The sequence below is a fragment of the Rutilus rutilus genome (assembly GCF_951802725.1).
Source record: "Rutilus rutilus genome assembly, chromosome: 4".
NCBI classification, from domain to species: Eukaryota; Metazoa; Chordata; class Actinopteri; order Cypriniformes; family Leuciscidae; genus Rutilus; species Rutilus rutilus.
In genome coordinates this window covers 28,020,969-28,037,044 of record NC_140212.1, presented here as the reverse complement: position 1 = coordinate 28,037,044, position 16,076 = coordinate 28,020,969, and the positions used below count along the sequence as shown (strand labels likewise).

At 37.3% G+C, this 16,076-nt stretch overlaps 1 protein-coding gene across 1 annotated transcript; it reads right to left on the bottom strand.

Annotated features, from left to right (window-relative positions):
- Nucleotides 1-3,179: 3,179 nt before the first annotated feature.
- LOC311289008 (uncharacterized protein) lies at nucleotides 3,180-10,881 on the bottom strand. The gene is made up of 3 exons (XM_084406752.1): nucleotides 10,825-10,881; nucleotides 10,033-10,167; nucleotides 3,180-5,875 (listed from the first exon to the last, which is right to left on the bottom strand). Exons 2-3 carry the CDS (start codon nucleotides 10,115-10,117, stop codon nucleotides 4,947-4,949), a joined length of 1,014 nt encoding a protein of 337 aa, XP_084262878.1. The 5' UTR covers nucleotides 10,118-10,167; nucleotides 10,825-10,881; the 3' UTR covers nucleotides 3,180-4,946.
- Nucleotides 10,882-16,076: the final 5,195 nt, after the last annotated feature.

Sequence of the window (16,076 nt, the reverse complement as noted above, 5' to 3'; positions counted from 1 at the left end):
GATAAAAAAAAAAAAAAAAATCTTAATCTTGACCATTATTTTAAAATTAAAAAATTAAAGTCAGGAAATTCAGATATTACAACAATAAAAAAAAAAATTACTTGACAAAATAAGCTATAATCAGCAGAAACAATTAATGCAAAGTTCATTTCTTAACCCTGGTGCTAAAGGAATCCCAACTGCACATTATGAAAGGCTCCTCTGTCTGACAGGTCCTTTAAGTTTCTTATGAACTGAATCAGGTTTGTTTTAGGGAGAAACCCAAAACATGCAGTGTTGGGGGTCCTCCAGGAGCAGGGTCAAGCATTGTTTCTTTCAGTTTATGTCCTTTATTTATAATCTCTGTTACATTGTGGCATTTCACAGCAAGACAGAAGTTCAACTATATTTTGATTCAGAGGCATCAATACATGGAATTGAGCAGGGGTGTAACAATACCTTCATGTCACGATTCGATACATGGGTGGTTGACGTGACGCTACATTTTTGTGTTCATGGTGACAAATATAAATAAAAATATATAATATTTAATTAAAATATCTGTTGTTATATACAGTTTAATCTTCCAGAACTAATACATCTGTAATTAATGAGTATTATAATTCAAATATGTAAATATTTAGTTTTAAACATGACATTTGTCCACTGGCGTGACTGTCCGGGGTAGCGTTGCTTATCTTAAAACTACCGTAATTAAATTAAAAATAAGTCCAAATACATTAAAATACTTGAATAGATGTTATAGCGGTGTTAACTTAATGAAACTAAAGGTTATAAATCATAAGGTCCCCATTTAAAATAATTGTGACGCATTACATTTTGTCCGCAAAACTGGTGTCCACCTGGTGTGACGCCATTCTGTAGATATAAAACAGGCATTAATTTGGGCACCCTATTACTGAGAGGGGCCCTTCTTCATCCAGGAAGTACAGTAGACCTCACTGGAGTACATGGACTGCCCACAAGGTGAGTCCTGTTTCAAATATTTTCATAATATTGCTATTTCCTTGCACTGTTGGAAATGGGATCCATTATGCAGTCCTTTGGTGTGACATAATCTAAGTATTGATCTGAAAATTTTCATCAATTTATATTGATTGACTATTGAAAATAATGTAAACCTTAACACTGTTAGTCAGGATTGAAGACTGTCTCTCATATAACTAGGCTGCAAACTGGCCTTGATCTTGAAAATGTCCACTGGTGTGACAGCACTGTCCTATAGTGTGACATGAAATCAGCGTCACACTGGTGGAAATGGCTGTCACACCAGTGGACGTAAACATTCTTTGTTCCTATAAAATAACCAAAATCGGACAGAAATCACACACACAAAACAGATATATTTGAATCCTGCATTTATTAGCTTCTTGAATCAGATGAAAAGATGTGTTTAGTTGTGTTTGTAGCTCAGAATAAGGAACTATACACAGACAGCGTCATTGCTTTAGAACAGCCTTATGGTCTGGTTGGTTCACGTGAGATGATTGACAGCTTTAGAAACTAATCATATCATGCTGATTTCATAGCTGATGCGAATCAGGAAGAGGAGAGTCATCGCTAGCTCAGTTAGTTGTTTTAAGCAGGTGGGCAGGGTTTCATAAAATATTGAAGCTTCTCCCGGGCGCCGCCATTGATTAGCAGACCATCACCTGCTGTTAGCATTCCATTGACTCCCATTCATTTTGGTGTCACTTTGACAGCGAATAACTTTACATCTGAGGCGTTTAAAGACTCCATTTGTCCATTATTTATTACTAAAGAAACACGAAAATGTATAAATGGCTCCATTACCTTGTATCTTACATTATGGCCCCTTGTATCTTACGTTATGGCCCCTTGTATCTTACGTTACGGCCCCTTGTATCTTACACTATGGCCCCGTAGATGCAGTTTTTGTAAAAATAGGCTAACGATTGCGTCATAACCACGCAACTCTCTGTCGCACAGTAGAGAATTACCGAATGGACAGGAGGAGAAGCTCGCGGGCAATCGGGGGGACGTGGAGGCAAAATGACAAAATAATTAATCAGAATACTTAGCAAAAGTTTCTCCTGCTCCTAGCTCATGGACAGCTCCTACTTACACTCTTCGTCTCTGCAAGTTTTGGAAGGGAATGATTCAGATTTCTCTTGGCACAGCTACTAGAAGACAGACGGTTTGCTCACGTCACATCTACGTCGTCAAGCTCAGTTTGAGTCTGCGCAGTACACTCGACCACCAGGAAGTGAGAGCTTCTAATTGACTTCACTTGTCTCCGTTGAATCCAATAGGGTCGCTGTGTCCAGTTTATATACTGTCTATGGTTTTAAGCTCTTGAGATCGCACATTTCAATGGGATATGAATATAAATGTTATGGGGACAGATTAGGCGATACCGCCCAAAATTGCGTACTTTTACATATGTGTAATTATCTTAAAAACTGTTAATGATAGAGAGGTGCGGTCTTGTTTGCCGCATTTCTCAGATTCCACTGAAAACAGTGGTATCCAGTTTGTATACACTTCCTTGTTGCGTAATACCACTGCATAAAAAGGCCAATGAAATCGATGTTTGTTAGGCAGATTCCACGGGCATCGTTTATTCTTCTTTCTTCTGACTTTATTGTACAAAACACATTTGAACTTGGAGTTGTAACTTTATTTTAATGATTTTTTAAAATTATTTGAACAAGAAATAATAAATGTGACTTTGTACAAAACAGGGGCATACCGGTACTTTTTGTTGTCCAATGGTGTGACGAAATGTCCTGTGGTGTGACAAACTGAATTATAAGTGGAAAAGTCCTTTAAATGCACAAATTTATGTAAAAGGTGTTGAATAGTATAATAATGATATCATCACTATGCACATATAAGGATGGATTGAAGCTTCATTAGGTTTTATACTAATTATATTGAATATAATCCAGGCGTTTGGGTAAAGTCCCTATGTGTACATCTTATAGTGGGATAATAACATGATTGTGAATTTTTATTGGTTACTTTTGATGTGGGAATGTAATAAGGACAAATTGATAAGGATTGTGCATATTTGTCTTATCTGTCACACAATCTCTGAATTAAATATTAACATAAAAAATGTTGTCACACCGGTGGACAATATTTGGGACTACCACACAAAAAAGTTAATAAAATGCTAAATAAATAAGGAATTAGAAAGGGACACATTCAGTTTTGAGTTATTCACATATTAAGCAATATAATTATAAGACATTTGACATACATTTTAGAAATATTTTTTTTTCCACTTTGGATTTGAGTTCACGTCAACCACCCACATATCACAATACTGGACTAACGATACAATATTATTGCGATACTCCAAGACATATGATAAAAGGTTAACAAAAAATTTACTTTTGATTTAAAGTGCTAAATTTGATATTACATTGTGGTTGTAAATGAATAGGCTTGGACTTGGTGCTGGAAACCCAATGCACAGGACAATAGCCGCTTTCCGACCAAGTAGTTACAGGAACTTAGTTCTAGGAACTGTCCACTTCTAAACAGTTCTAAGAACTACTCTCCCCCAAACTCAGTTTTGCTGTTTGCGTTCGCACTGGCCAAGTGGCCATAGGAACTAGTAGGAGGGGTAAGGGAGTGACCCAGGCACGGCGACTTTTATTTTGACGGCGTGACGGACCTTTATTTTGGCGGCGCTGAAAACAACAAAGCAAACAATGCTCGCATTCTCTGTGTTTATTAGTTAGCGATCTGTCTAACAGTACTGTTTAACATGTTATTAGATAGAACTGTTATAGAAAGTAGACAGTATATGAAAAAAGGTTATTAGCCTATGCCTTGTGGTTGATGTCCAGTGTTGCTAGCTGAGCAGATAAACATAATCATGTTTGGCTTGGTCCCCTCAAAGTTGCGTTGGATTTTCTCTTCAGCATAAAGGTTTAGAGACCCATCTATCACTGTTTTCCATGTTTGTATAGTTAGTTTCTGGAGTAAATATATAGGCTATAATCTGTGTGTTTACATATAGCTGTTTTAAAAATGGCGGGTGCTGGTGTTCCGCGTGCGTTCGGTCAATCAGCGTACACTAACGTCACGGGTAGTTCCTATAGTGCTGGTTTAGACCCTACTCTGAAGTAGGACCTAAATTAGTTCCTCCAAATGGAGTTCCTAGAACTAAAATCGTTCCTAGTTCCTGCGGTGCGAACACGCCGACATCCGGGTACTTTAGCCAATAGTTCTAGGAACTGTGAAAAGGTTCCTCCGGTCGGAAAGCGGCTAATGGTGACACCAGAATAAAAATATTCATGATTCTGAAGCTGAAAATAGATAATTATTTTAGACAAATATGCTTGCACTCTGTCACTGACTAGATATATTTTAAATAATGTAGGCCACTTTTTACTGGCAACATCAGATATTTGGGATTATCAGGACCCACAAAAATTCCCCCATAGCATTATTATACATTATATTCCACATTATATATAGTAGTTTAATGTAGTACTGACACTAAAACTCTGAAAACTTGAATTTTTTCTTATTTTGGGTGAGCCATCTTGCATTTTTGAATTGCGATATATTGTGACACGATATATTGTTATACCCCTAGAATTGAGTGATGCCTCTACATAGTCGAAATTATAGGACGTCTACCTCAAACGCTCAATATTTTAAACTATAGCAAAGATGACGGTCAGGTGGGGCCAGAGGATTACACATGCACATAAAAAAAATTAAATGCCATAAGTCAAAGTATAAAGAGGTGAAGGATGCAAATAATATAAGTGGTCATGAAGGTAGACAACCAGAGATGGCCCACATTCAGCTGCGGTAAATTTGACACAGATATGCACATTTGCATATGTAGATGTAAGTGTGAAAGGCAAAAAAAAAAGTTCTTCACTGATCACAATTGAATTGTCTTCCTCCAGAGTGAATGCACAGGTGACTTTTGAAATTGCTAGTCTTTCTAAACCTCGTCACACCACGGAACACTGCATTTTCTTTCCAGAATGAGTTTGCAAATGACGTTTCAGGATTGTGTGATATGTGAAACTCTTCTCACACTGAAGACACTTGTAAGGCTTCTCTCGAGTGTGAACTCTCATGTGAATGTTAAGGTTTCCTTTAACTGTGAAACACTTTCCACAGTGAGGGCAGGTGAAAGGCTTCTCTCCAGTGTGAATTCTCACATGATCCTCACGGTTTGCCTTCTTTGCGAAACACTTTCCACAGTGATGGCACGTGAAAGGCTTCCCTCTGATGTGAGTTTTCACATGCCTCTTAAGGCGTTTCCTGTCTGTGAAACCCTTTCCACACTGATGGCATACACAACATTTGTCTCTTGAGTGAATACTCACGTGCTGATTAAGGTTTTCTTTACATCTGAAACTCTTTCCACACTGACATATGAACGGCTTCTCTCCAGTGTGAATAGTCATGTGAGTCTTAAAACTTTCTTTTCGTGAGAAGCTCTTGCCACAGAGATCGCATAAGTAGGGACTCACTCCAGTGTGATGTCTCATGTGGGTATTAAGGTTTTTTTTGTGTGTAAAACGCTTTACACAATGAGGGCATTTGAATGGTTTCTCTCCATTGTGAATTCTCATGTGAGTCTTAAGATTTCCTTTTAGTGAGAAACTCTTCTCACACTGAAGACACGTGAAAGGCTTTTCTCCAGTGTGAGTTCTCATGTGGGCATTAAGGTATTTGTTCTGTGTAAAACTCTTTGCACACTGAGGGCAACTGTAAGTCTTCTTTCTGGTGTGAATTCTTATGTGCCTGTTAAGGTTTGCCTTTTGAGTGAAACTTTTTCCACACTGTTGGCAGGTGAAAAGGCTCTCTCCCGGGTTAAATTTTTCTTCCAAATCATTCAGTTCTTGACACTCCTCTTTCAGCAGCAGCAGGTCTAAGGCAGAAACAGACAAATACCAGTTAACCCCAGTTTAATTGGCACAAAGCAACAGACATGATGATATGCTGGATCCTATATTTCTTTAGGACATGCCCCAAATACTTTCAAGCAGGCACTAATCAAACCCCTTATTAAACACTCATTATAATAAAATATAATAATATATTAATAAAACGACTAAATTCATTCTGCTCCATCAAAAAAAAAGGGAATCGAGTCTCTTCAGAAACTTTGGACTAAACTGCTCAATTCATCTGTATTAGGTTTATGATCTCTTTATGAACTTTTTGAAGCGTCGAAGTAGTGGTTGCGTAGCTGTCAATGGAGGAACAGAAATCTCTCAGAGATCTTCATTTGTGTTCCCAAGATGAACGAAAGTCTTTTGAGTTTGGAACGACATGAGGGTGAGTAAATTATGACAATTTTCATTTTTGGGTGCACTATCCCTTTAAAAAAAATAAAATAAAAAAAAAACTCTACAACTACAAGACACAAAGAGCTGAATGAGACTGACATTAAAGGGTTAGTTCACCCAAAAATGAAAATTCTGTGTTACACGTCACCACGTAGGCTCACTATTGGCCGACGCTGGTCATGTGTGTGATGCGTGTAACGAACAACACAGACGCGCTGCGCAAAAACACTACGTAAACTAACTCGAGGCCCAGATAGAAGGAAATGAATAGTGGAATAAAGTTGTTATTTTTGTTTGTTTTTGCGCACAAAAAGTATTCTCGTCACTTGATAAACTTAAGATTGAGCCACTGTAGTCACTTGGACTATATTAACGATCTCTTTAATAACTTTTCTGGGCCAGCAAGTTTGGGCCACCTAGAAGTCTATGAAGGAGTGATCCAGCTCTCAGATTTAATCTAAAATATCTTAATTTGTGTTTCGAAGATGAACGAAGGTCTTACGCGGTTGGAACAACATGAGGATGAGTAATTACTGACAAAATTTTCATTTTTGGGTGAACTAACCCTTTAAAACACAGGACGACTGCTATGAAATTAACACAAAAAGCTACATTATGGGCAATGACACTTCTCAAAGATTGGATGATTGAGAAAAAAGATGCAGACGGATTACGACACGTTAGAGGCAGAGGATCTCAATAGATGCAACGGACATTTAATACATCAGTTCTGTCATGACAACGGCCAGACTTATCTGATTGCCAATTATATGGCCATGAGTGCTAGTTTCACCAGATATTTTAAAGTAAGTCTGACATCCTGAGGAGCGCTACCTTTAACTCCAGCAATATTGTCAAATCAGTCATCAAAACTGGAAACACATTAGCCAGCATCATTCCTAGATCTCACCTCCAGACATGGACCTAATAAGAAAAGTGGACGTGCTATCGCCAAAAACAGTAATTGGCCTCGTTCGGTAAGTATGGTTCAATGTACAACTGTATCTGGCAAGACGATGGAGAGAAGGAAACAAACATCTAACACGAGAATTATTTACCATAAAAGCCCCACATGAAGAAAATTACAAGGGTTGCATCTATGCTGAACCCAACAACGCAAGTGCGCCCGTTGATAGTTCAAAAAAAAGTGCCTGGCCCTTTATTCGCAGATGTTTTTGATCTCCATCCACTACAATAAAACCAGGATTTATTTGACAAAAGAAACAGTGGTACTCTAGAAAACCGATGGGACAAAACTACCACGGCATGGTGATAATTAGCGATGCAGCTGGACTCTCACACGGATACACAAACCACAGTTTGAGGTGCACATCTGTGGAACTCCTTTTGCTTGCCAGATTGAAAACTCGAAAGATTAAGACCGTGGCTGTATATATGTGAGTGTAGTCTACTGGACCAACAGAGAGAAAAGGAGCAGGACACTCAATTTTTTTTAAATCATTATAATGATAATGGCCTGGTTTCTCAGACAGGGCTTAGATTTAGCCAGGATTCGGCTTTATGCCGGGCCCAGACTACAGTTTTTAAATCTTAACCGATTGTGGAATCTGGTTGCATCACGCACATAAGGAGAATCTTCACAGTTTTCTCTTCAAATATTAACCGTCCACAAACTACAAGAATTGAAAATCGTGGCGGATCTTCAAGATATTCTTTAGATTATCATGCCAGATTTAGCACCTCACGTGATCTTACGGGGAAGCGGGTATGAACAAAATGCACCCATTTTATGCCGATTTATGCATGCCGTGTCGTGGTAACTTGTATCAATACCTATTGTTTGAATCGAGAATAAAACAGAAGAAAGTTAAACGAGTGTGGATGAGAAAATGGTTGGGGAGACGGGGTCAGCACGCATTGTCTGTTCTTCAGCGAGAACTGGAGGTAAGATTTTAACCGCCAATTTTAATCGTTTACAGTAGCGCGCTAGCAACTTTCTACACTCACGCGTTGCGTTCAAAGCATTTTTACTCTCCTAATGTCGGAAGGGGTAAATTGGGCATAAATCGGGCATAAATCGACCTGAAAGTCCAGTAGACTGAGCCCGGCTTAAAGGGATAGTTCGCCCAAAAATGATATTTAGCCCATGATTTACTCACCCTCAAGCCGTTCGAGATGTATATGTCAATCTTTTTTCAGACGAACACATTTTCAGTTATTTTAGAAAATGTCTTAGATCTTTCAGTGGTTATAGTGTGAAGCAATGGGGTCCAGCTCGTTGAAGTCCGCAAATGAGCATGCATCCTTCACAAAAGTAATCCATCCGGCTCCAGGGGGATAAACGAAGGCCTTCCGAGGGTAATCCGTGCGGTTTTGTAGTAAAAATAAACATATTTAAAACTTTATAAACGAAAATAACTGGCTTCCGGTGGCGGTCGGCGCGCGTTCATGGAGATGGAAGCGTCGTGACGTAGAACGAACGTGACAGCGCAGCCAGAGAGCAGAGCAAAACAAAACTCTACGTTCGTTCTACGTCACGCCGCTTCCTACGCTACGTCGTACGTCATATGCCAGCATCCATCTCCGTGAACGCGCGTCGACCGCGACCGGAAGCCAGTTATTTTCGTTTATAAAGTTTTAAATATGTTTATTTTTACGACAAAACCGCACGGATTACCCTCGGATGGCCTTCGTTTATCCCCCTGGAGCCGGATGGATTACTTTTGTGAAGGATGCATGCTCATTTGCGGACTTCAACGAGCTGGACCCCATAGCTTCACATTATAACCACTGAAAGATCTAAGACATTTTCTAAAATAACTGAAAATGTGTTCGTCTGAAAAAAGATTGACATATGCATCTCGAACGGCTTGAGGGTGAGTAAATCATGGCTTAAATATCATTTTTGGGCGAACTATCCCTTTAAGTTAAATTAGGACATTTGAGTGGCAGCCTGCCTGCCGTTTTTGTTCATGCCGATGCAAAAATCACATCATAATCTTATGTAGCATATGCACAGTGTTGCACATTTTAAACCCTCATCTTTTCTACCTGTCTGGAGTTTGCAGGTATGAAAAACAGTAATGACTGTTTGCCAAAAGAGCAGGGACTGATGAACCCATTATTTAGTGTTGTTTTCAGAAGGCATAACTGTGTTAATGTTTAACGCAGTTTTTAGTAGCCTAGTGTTTCTGACTTATTTATTGCCTGTGTATTACTGCTTTTTATGTTCAGGTATGGTAATATGATAATATTTTGCTTGGAAACTAAGTGTTGTTGACTACCGGAATTTTATTAAGGCTCTAAATATTGTTGCTTTTATGTGGATTGTCACCCAAATGTATCTCGTCTATCTCATTTCCTTAGTATTAGTATTTACAGGGGTAAAGGTGTTTTTAATTAGTCCATCTGGAAACAACGCCGAGTTTAGAAGACGCCGGTTTGATACAGCGAGCGCTTTGGATGATGAGAGGAAAAAAAAAAGTAACTGATAAACAACAAGTAAAGTTGATCAGTTACATGTAATTGTTTGCTTCATGTAAAAGTGTATTTGTTAGATACTGTTACATAATTAAGTGATAAAAATGAATGGTTTTCATTGTTTTAAATTCAGAAGTAGAAATTGGGTTCAATGTTACACAAGTAAATGTCTAGTTCAGCCTACTTGTATTATTTTTAATTGAATAATTCAATGTGACACGTCATTCATTTCTGTAGAGGTTGACATTTTAATAAGCATCAAATGACAGAGTTCAGCTTTGAGAATGTAACCAACCTTTTTGGTCCTCAGTTTCTTCTTGTTTTATGCTGAATGTTTCTTCAATCCTTATTTCTTCACTCTCCTCTTTAATAAACGCCATCTTTATAATAGTGTGTCACATGGATCTCAGTCGCTTCGCCAGGACTTTTTCTGTTTGGACAAATTGTCATGATTAAACTGAGAATAATTAATGGAAAGAGAAGTAAATCCAAACTAAATCTCTGGGTGCGTCTCAATTAGCTCTAGTTCAGTGAACTGGTAAGAGAGTGATAACTAGTTAATGGCTTGATTAGCCAAACTAGTGCTACAAATAAAAGGACACCCATTATACAAACACATCTTAGTTACTTGTGAATTATATTTGATATTTAATGATTTGTAGATCTTGTTTAAAACGCCATTGTCATTATTCACATTTATGTAGTGCTCCTGTTGTATTTACAGCAATTTGACCAGCATGTGCTCGAGCTATACGAGTCACTGAATCGTTTTAGGAAGCAATTGATTCAAATGAGGTGGAGTTTCAAACCCCCGTTTCTCTCAACACTATTTGCCAGTGACCGAATTCAGGTTTTTTTATTTTTTTATTTATTCACGATATAGGGAGCGAAATGAGACGTACCTTTTCTGTTACTCATGTCTGGATGCACTTTACTCACAAAAATAACGTTCATAATGTCAGATAAAGTATTGCAATGGTACTTTCAATACTAATTAATTCAGTTCACAGTTCTTGTAAAATTATACAAAAAATCCTGAACTGTTTTACACTGATTTAAACACGCAATAATGTTTAAAAACACAAACCTTTCTGCAGCCGAATCACAACACAGGAGCGCGGCGCGACCTTATGACGTCATATCTCCAGACCAAAATAAAAGTCCCGTTCACAGCTGCAGTCTAAAAATCACAAGAGAGCAAAGTTTTTTTTTTTTTATGCATACAAATAATAAAATAGATGTCCGATGTATTCAACGTTGTATTCTTTGTCATTTTTTCTAAAAGGCAAAACAGTAATGTTTGCAGATGTTTCTAAAAACTGTATAAAACATTCTTCAGTTCCTGAATTCTTCAGTGATGAACCATGAACCATGCTAAGTATTTTAATGTTGGCATACTTTTCAGACTAATGATCAGTATACTTCAAGTGTGTTGATGATTAGTTTACTTAAAGTTGGCTATTTTGAAACAATCAATTTTAAACTAATCTATTTTAGTTGTAATTTAATTGTAGTGAAGCATAATTTCAAGACGGATACTTCCCAGCTAACAATTTTTGGTTCCCATAACGTTAGTTTTTGGTACCCAGAACATTCTCAGAATGTTAGTTTATGGTTCCCAGAACGTTATTTTTTATGGTAACCACCCAGCAACGTTCTGGGAACGTTATTTTATTGTTACATAAAAATAAAACCAAAAAAGAACGTTCCCCTAACGTAAGTATTTGGTTCCCAAAAAAATAACCAAAAAATAACATTAGGGGAACGTTCTGTGTTAGCTGGGTTGGTGCACGTTAAGTATGTGCCTGTTTAGGAACTAATTATGCTTCATTAGTTAAATTAAAGTATACCTTATTTGTGTTATTAGTACATTACAAATTCTTCCAAACACACCAGCAATATACCATTAACACTAGAACTACCGGAATTCCATGGCCATAGCAGTCGTTCTGACCGTTCGTACTAGATTGTACCGAATGTCATTCTTATCATGTCATATTTACATTCGAAGCTTTTGGATGTCTGTCATCATATTTTATGACGTCATCACCCTAATTCTTTTTAAAAACCTCAATTTGAATAAAACTGAAAAATATGGATTCAATGGAGCACCGAGCGCCAAGCGGATAGGCCTACATAATATGATCTTTTTTGTAATGGTGAATTTAGGTTGATTGGGACACTTTTTCCAAGTCATATCAATGGAAAAAAGTGCCCTAATCACCCTGAATTCACCCGATAAAACTGAGTTAGAGCTACTAGACCGCTCACAGAGATGCGCACCTCGCTTTGTGTCTGTCAAGCGGGAAACCGCAGTGAAATGGTTGTTTTTGAAAGTCAAAATGCCAACAAATGTGGATTGAAGCAGAATCTTTCGTTTGAGAAAAACATGTGAATTTTAGAAATGATTACATCTATCTTTATTCAAGACATTTGGACTTTTGGACTTTACAACACTCTGGAGGTACTGGAAATGTTTGGATCACATGAATCGGAAACAATCCTATGCAGCCACTACTGAAATCAAAATCCATGTAATAAATGGATCTGTTATGTTCAAATAGGTAATAATAAACATCAGGACATGAAATTGAAATTCTAATGAATGTGAAAATATATTAGTTCATCAACAACCACAGAACAGCTAATTACAGATATGAATTCAAAAATATTCTGTTAATTTCGTTGTAAAATAAAAATAAAAATCTTAAAAACTAATAATATCTCTAATGTGAATGCATAGTAAAAACTTTCATGTACATATATGAAACACATAGTCTAGGCCTAAAACAAAATGGCCAAAACAGTTAAAATATAGAATAAAGAAAAAAAAATTGCTAAAATGCAGGAAAACAAACTGATTTAGAAAGCACTATGTTTTATAGAGAGCAAAAATATCATGCTGTAAAATTATAATGAAAGCATTCTCCTCTAAGTGGGCTCACGTGAACAAGGCATCTGGTTGTTGTGAGGGCAAACACTGCACATCATTCACTGAAGCTTGTGGATCGATTACTCACAGTCAACACAGGTCATGTCAACCTTCCATGTGCAGCTCCCACATTTGTCACAAGTGTCTTCTGATTTGTTTTTCTTGCCGTTTCTCTCCTGCCTGGGTCTTGGCTCTCGCACCATCAGCGGTGTGGCTTTTGCTCTCGTGTGGCCGGACAGAAGTTCATGTGCGAGTGGCATTATGAAGTTCCTCTGTAACATTCTCTCATTTGTGCATTTCTTGAACAGTATGGAAGCATTTATCGCAGCCAGGTCAAGGATATTATAAAACACAGGTATGGACATCAGCGGCGAGCCAGAACTCTATCTAACAGCATGTTTGTCACAACAGAACATGCTGTTGTGTATGTTGTAGTTTTTTGTATTACATTTCAGTGAGTAAAAGGAAACAATAAAGTCAATCTCCCCTTGTGATAATGATTACTGTTCTTAAAACCCTCGGAAGCAGCGGTGAAGAAGTAGTTTGCCGGAACAACGCCGAGAACATGGTGTTTCGTGTGGAGTTGCTGAATGCTTGAAGAAGAGTTGTGTTTGTTATTGCGGTCTAAAAGACGAAGGGGAAGAAGATGGAATGTCTATCCATTAATTCACCAGATGGCGGCGAATACAGTGCATGCATTAGTCTGACAAGAGTGTTGGACGAGGAAATGCACTTCAGAATGTCTGCTCAGCGGTTTGACGACTTGTTGCTTCACATCAAACCCTATTTTCAATGTAAAATAACCCACAGAAGCCCAGCAAGTTTGCGAGAGAGACTGGCTGTCACACTCTGCATACTTGCGTCTGGTAGTAGCCAAAAATGTATTGCCTCCAATTATGAATTGGGATCGATCACAGAATCAGTGGGAGGTCTGCGATTTTTGTCTCCCAACCAAAAGGCAATAAGTGGGCTTGATATCAGGCAGGAATTTTGAAGAGTGTGGCACTTTCCCAACTGTTTAGGGTGTGTGCCCTTACACAAATAACCTACAGGATATTTGCAGGTATCCTGTAGGAATGATGAAATCCTGCAGGACACATGGACATTTGCCCTCATTTATCAAAAGTGCGTACACCAAATTTCCAGCGTACACCTGGCGTACACCCAAAACCACGGTGACTTTGAGATTTATCAATATGGACGTTGGAGTACGGCACGCTCAAATCCTACGCCAGCTCAGGAGGTGGTGTACGCACGTTTTGAGTGCGGGAATGCGCAGAAAAACAATTCCTAACACCACAAAACGCACTGACAAACTAAAAGATATGATAGGTTATGACCCACTGTAAAAAAACAACAACATAGGGATGTTAACCGATGACCGTTTGACCGATGGTTGACCGTAGTCGGTTAAAAAAAAAATCTCTAAATTAGACAGTGGACTAAACGATAGGCTACAGTTAGCCATCTCATTCCAAGATCTTTTTGTGTGAAGTGAACAAATCCCTCACACTCAATTTTTCATAACTCGCCTGTTTGTAGGCCTACTTAATAAACCAATAAAAACATTTGGTTTTCTGTGTCGGCTGCAAAGATGAAGTCTGACTCGCGATCTTCGCAGTAGTGAACGCGCCGGAGAGAAATACACATTTCATACAGATTAGGCCTACATCATTTTATTTTATTTTGAATGGTTGTTTAAAAGTAGAGATTTCTGTAGATAATAGATATATTTCTATTTTTTTTTAGGTGTGTGAGGCGATCAGTCTACCTTATACGTTGAGTTTCGGTTCATGGATGATAGCTTAACGTTATCCAGTTCAGGCGCTGGCGCCTCCGTGATTATCTCTGCTATTTACTTTTTATTTATTAAATCCAGAAAATTGGATAATGAAACACTGATTAAAATTAAGATACAATTAATACAAAACGAAATTCGCTTTAAAGAAAGGCTTTGTGCTTTCTGTTTGAGGTCTAAGTTGTGAAAGTTTTAAAGCATGCCGTTTTCAGAGCGGTCGCATCCGTTATGGATAACTGTCACGTAACATTGTTTTTTCCTCATAAATGCGAACACTAAAAATAAAAGACAAAAGACTTTTTAAAAAAGACAACCATCCACAACTTTATAACACTCCAGGCAAAGTATACCTCTTTTTTTTGTTCAGTAATAAAAAGGCTTTCAATGACAAAAAAAATAAAAATAATTCAGACTGACAAAATAATAAAAATGACATTCTTCTTCTTTTAAATAATAATAATAATAATAATAATACAAATAATAATAACGACATTCTTCTTCTAAATAACAATAAGCGTCATTAATAATAAAAATCATAAATAATAATAAGAATATTACAAATTGTCATGCAATTATTAATGTGAATGAATGGTACTCCAAATCACATCATCATCATTATTGTTCACCCCAATACATGTGACGTGATACGAAATTAAATACTAATTGTTTCAAAACACGTGCTGTAAAATAATGCACTGTGATAGGTCATTTGCTCATCCAACGTCGGAGAAGTTTCTCTTCTTTGCCGTCTTCCGTGTGTCCATGGTGTAAAATGAGGGCGTGGGGGAAGCGGAAACTTGAATATATAAGGGCGTGTTATTCTAATGACGCTCGTTTTCAGCCGCGGCATTTATCAAGGGCAGGTATTGCGTACACCTGGATTTATAAATCAGGCGATGAGAGGAGTGTAAGCATAATCTTACGCCAATATATACGCCCATTTCTACGCAAGAATGATAAATGAGGGCCAATATGTGCAGAAAATATTGTATATATATATATATATATTGGAATAACTATTGGAATAGAACTAATGGATATATATGTTGAGATGGTCTTACTTGTTATAGTGCTCTAAATTACTAAATTGCTGTGCATTTGTAACACTTAAACATAAATATCTTTTTTCTTTTCACTGTAGATGATACATTATAATGTAATGTAACTAGTGCAAATACCATACACCACCTATGTCAAAACTTATTTTAAGAAAGCTTTATGCGTTATCAAAAAAACATAGTTTTGTAACAGATGAATGTGAAAGATGAGACCATGGAGTTTTGTAGACCTTTGGTTTAATATATATATATATATATATATATATATATATATATATATATATATATATATATATATATATATATATATATATATATATATATATATATATATATATATATATTTAATTAGTGTATAAATGTATTTGTTGACATACAATTGTACATTATATTTATTTATTTTTATCATGGGTTCATGGGGGAATGGAGGGAGGACCCTCCCACCTATGACATCATCCCTAAAATGGACATACTGACATACATGTGGCCTATGAAGATGCAAATTCACCAGCCACAATTATAGACATTGATGGTAAAAAAGTACAGCAAAC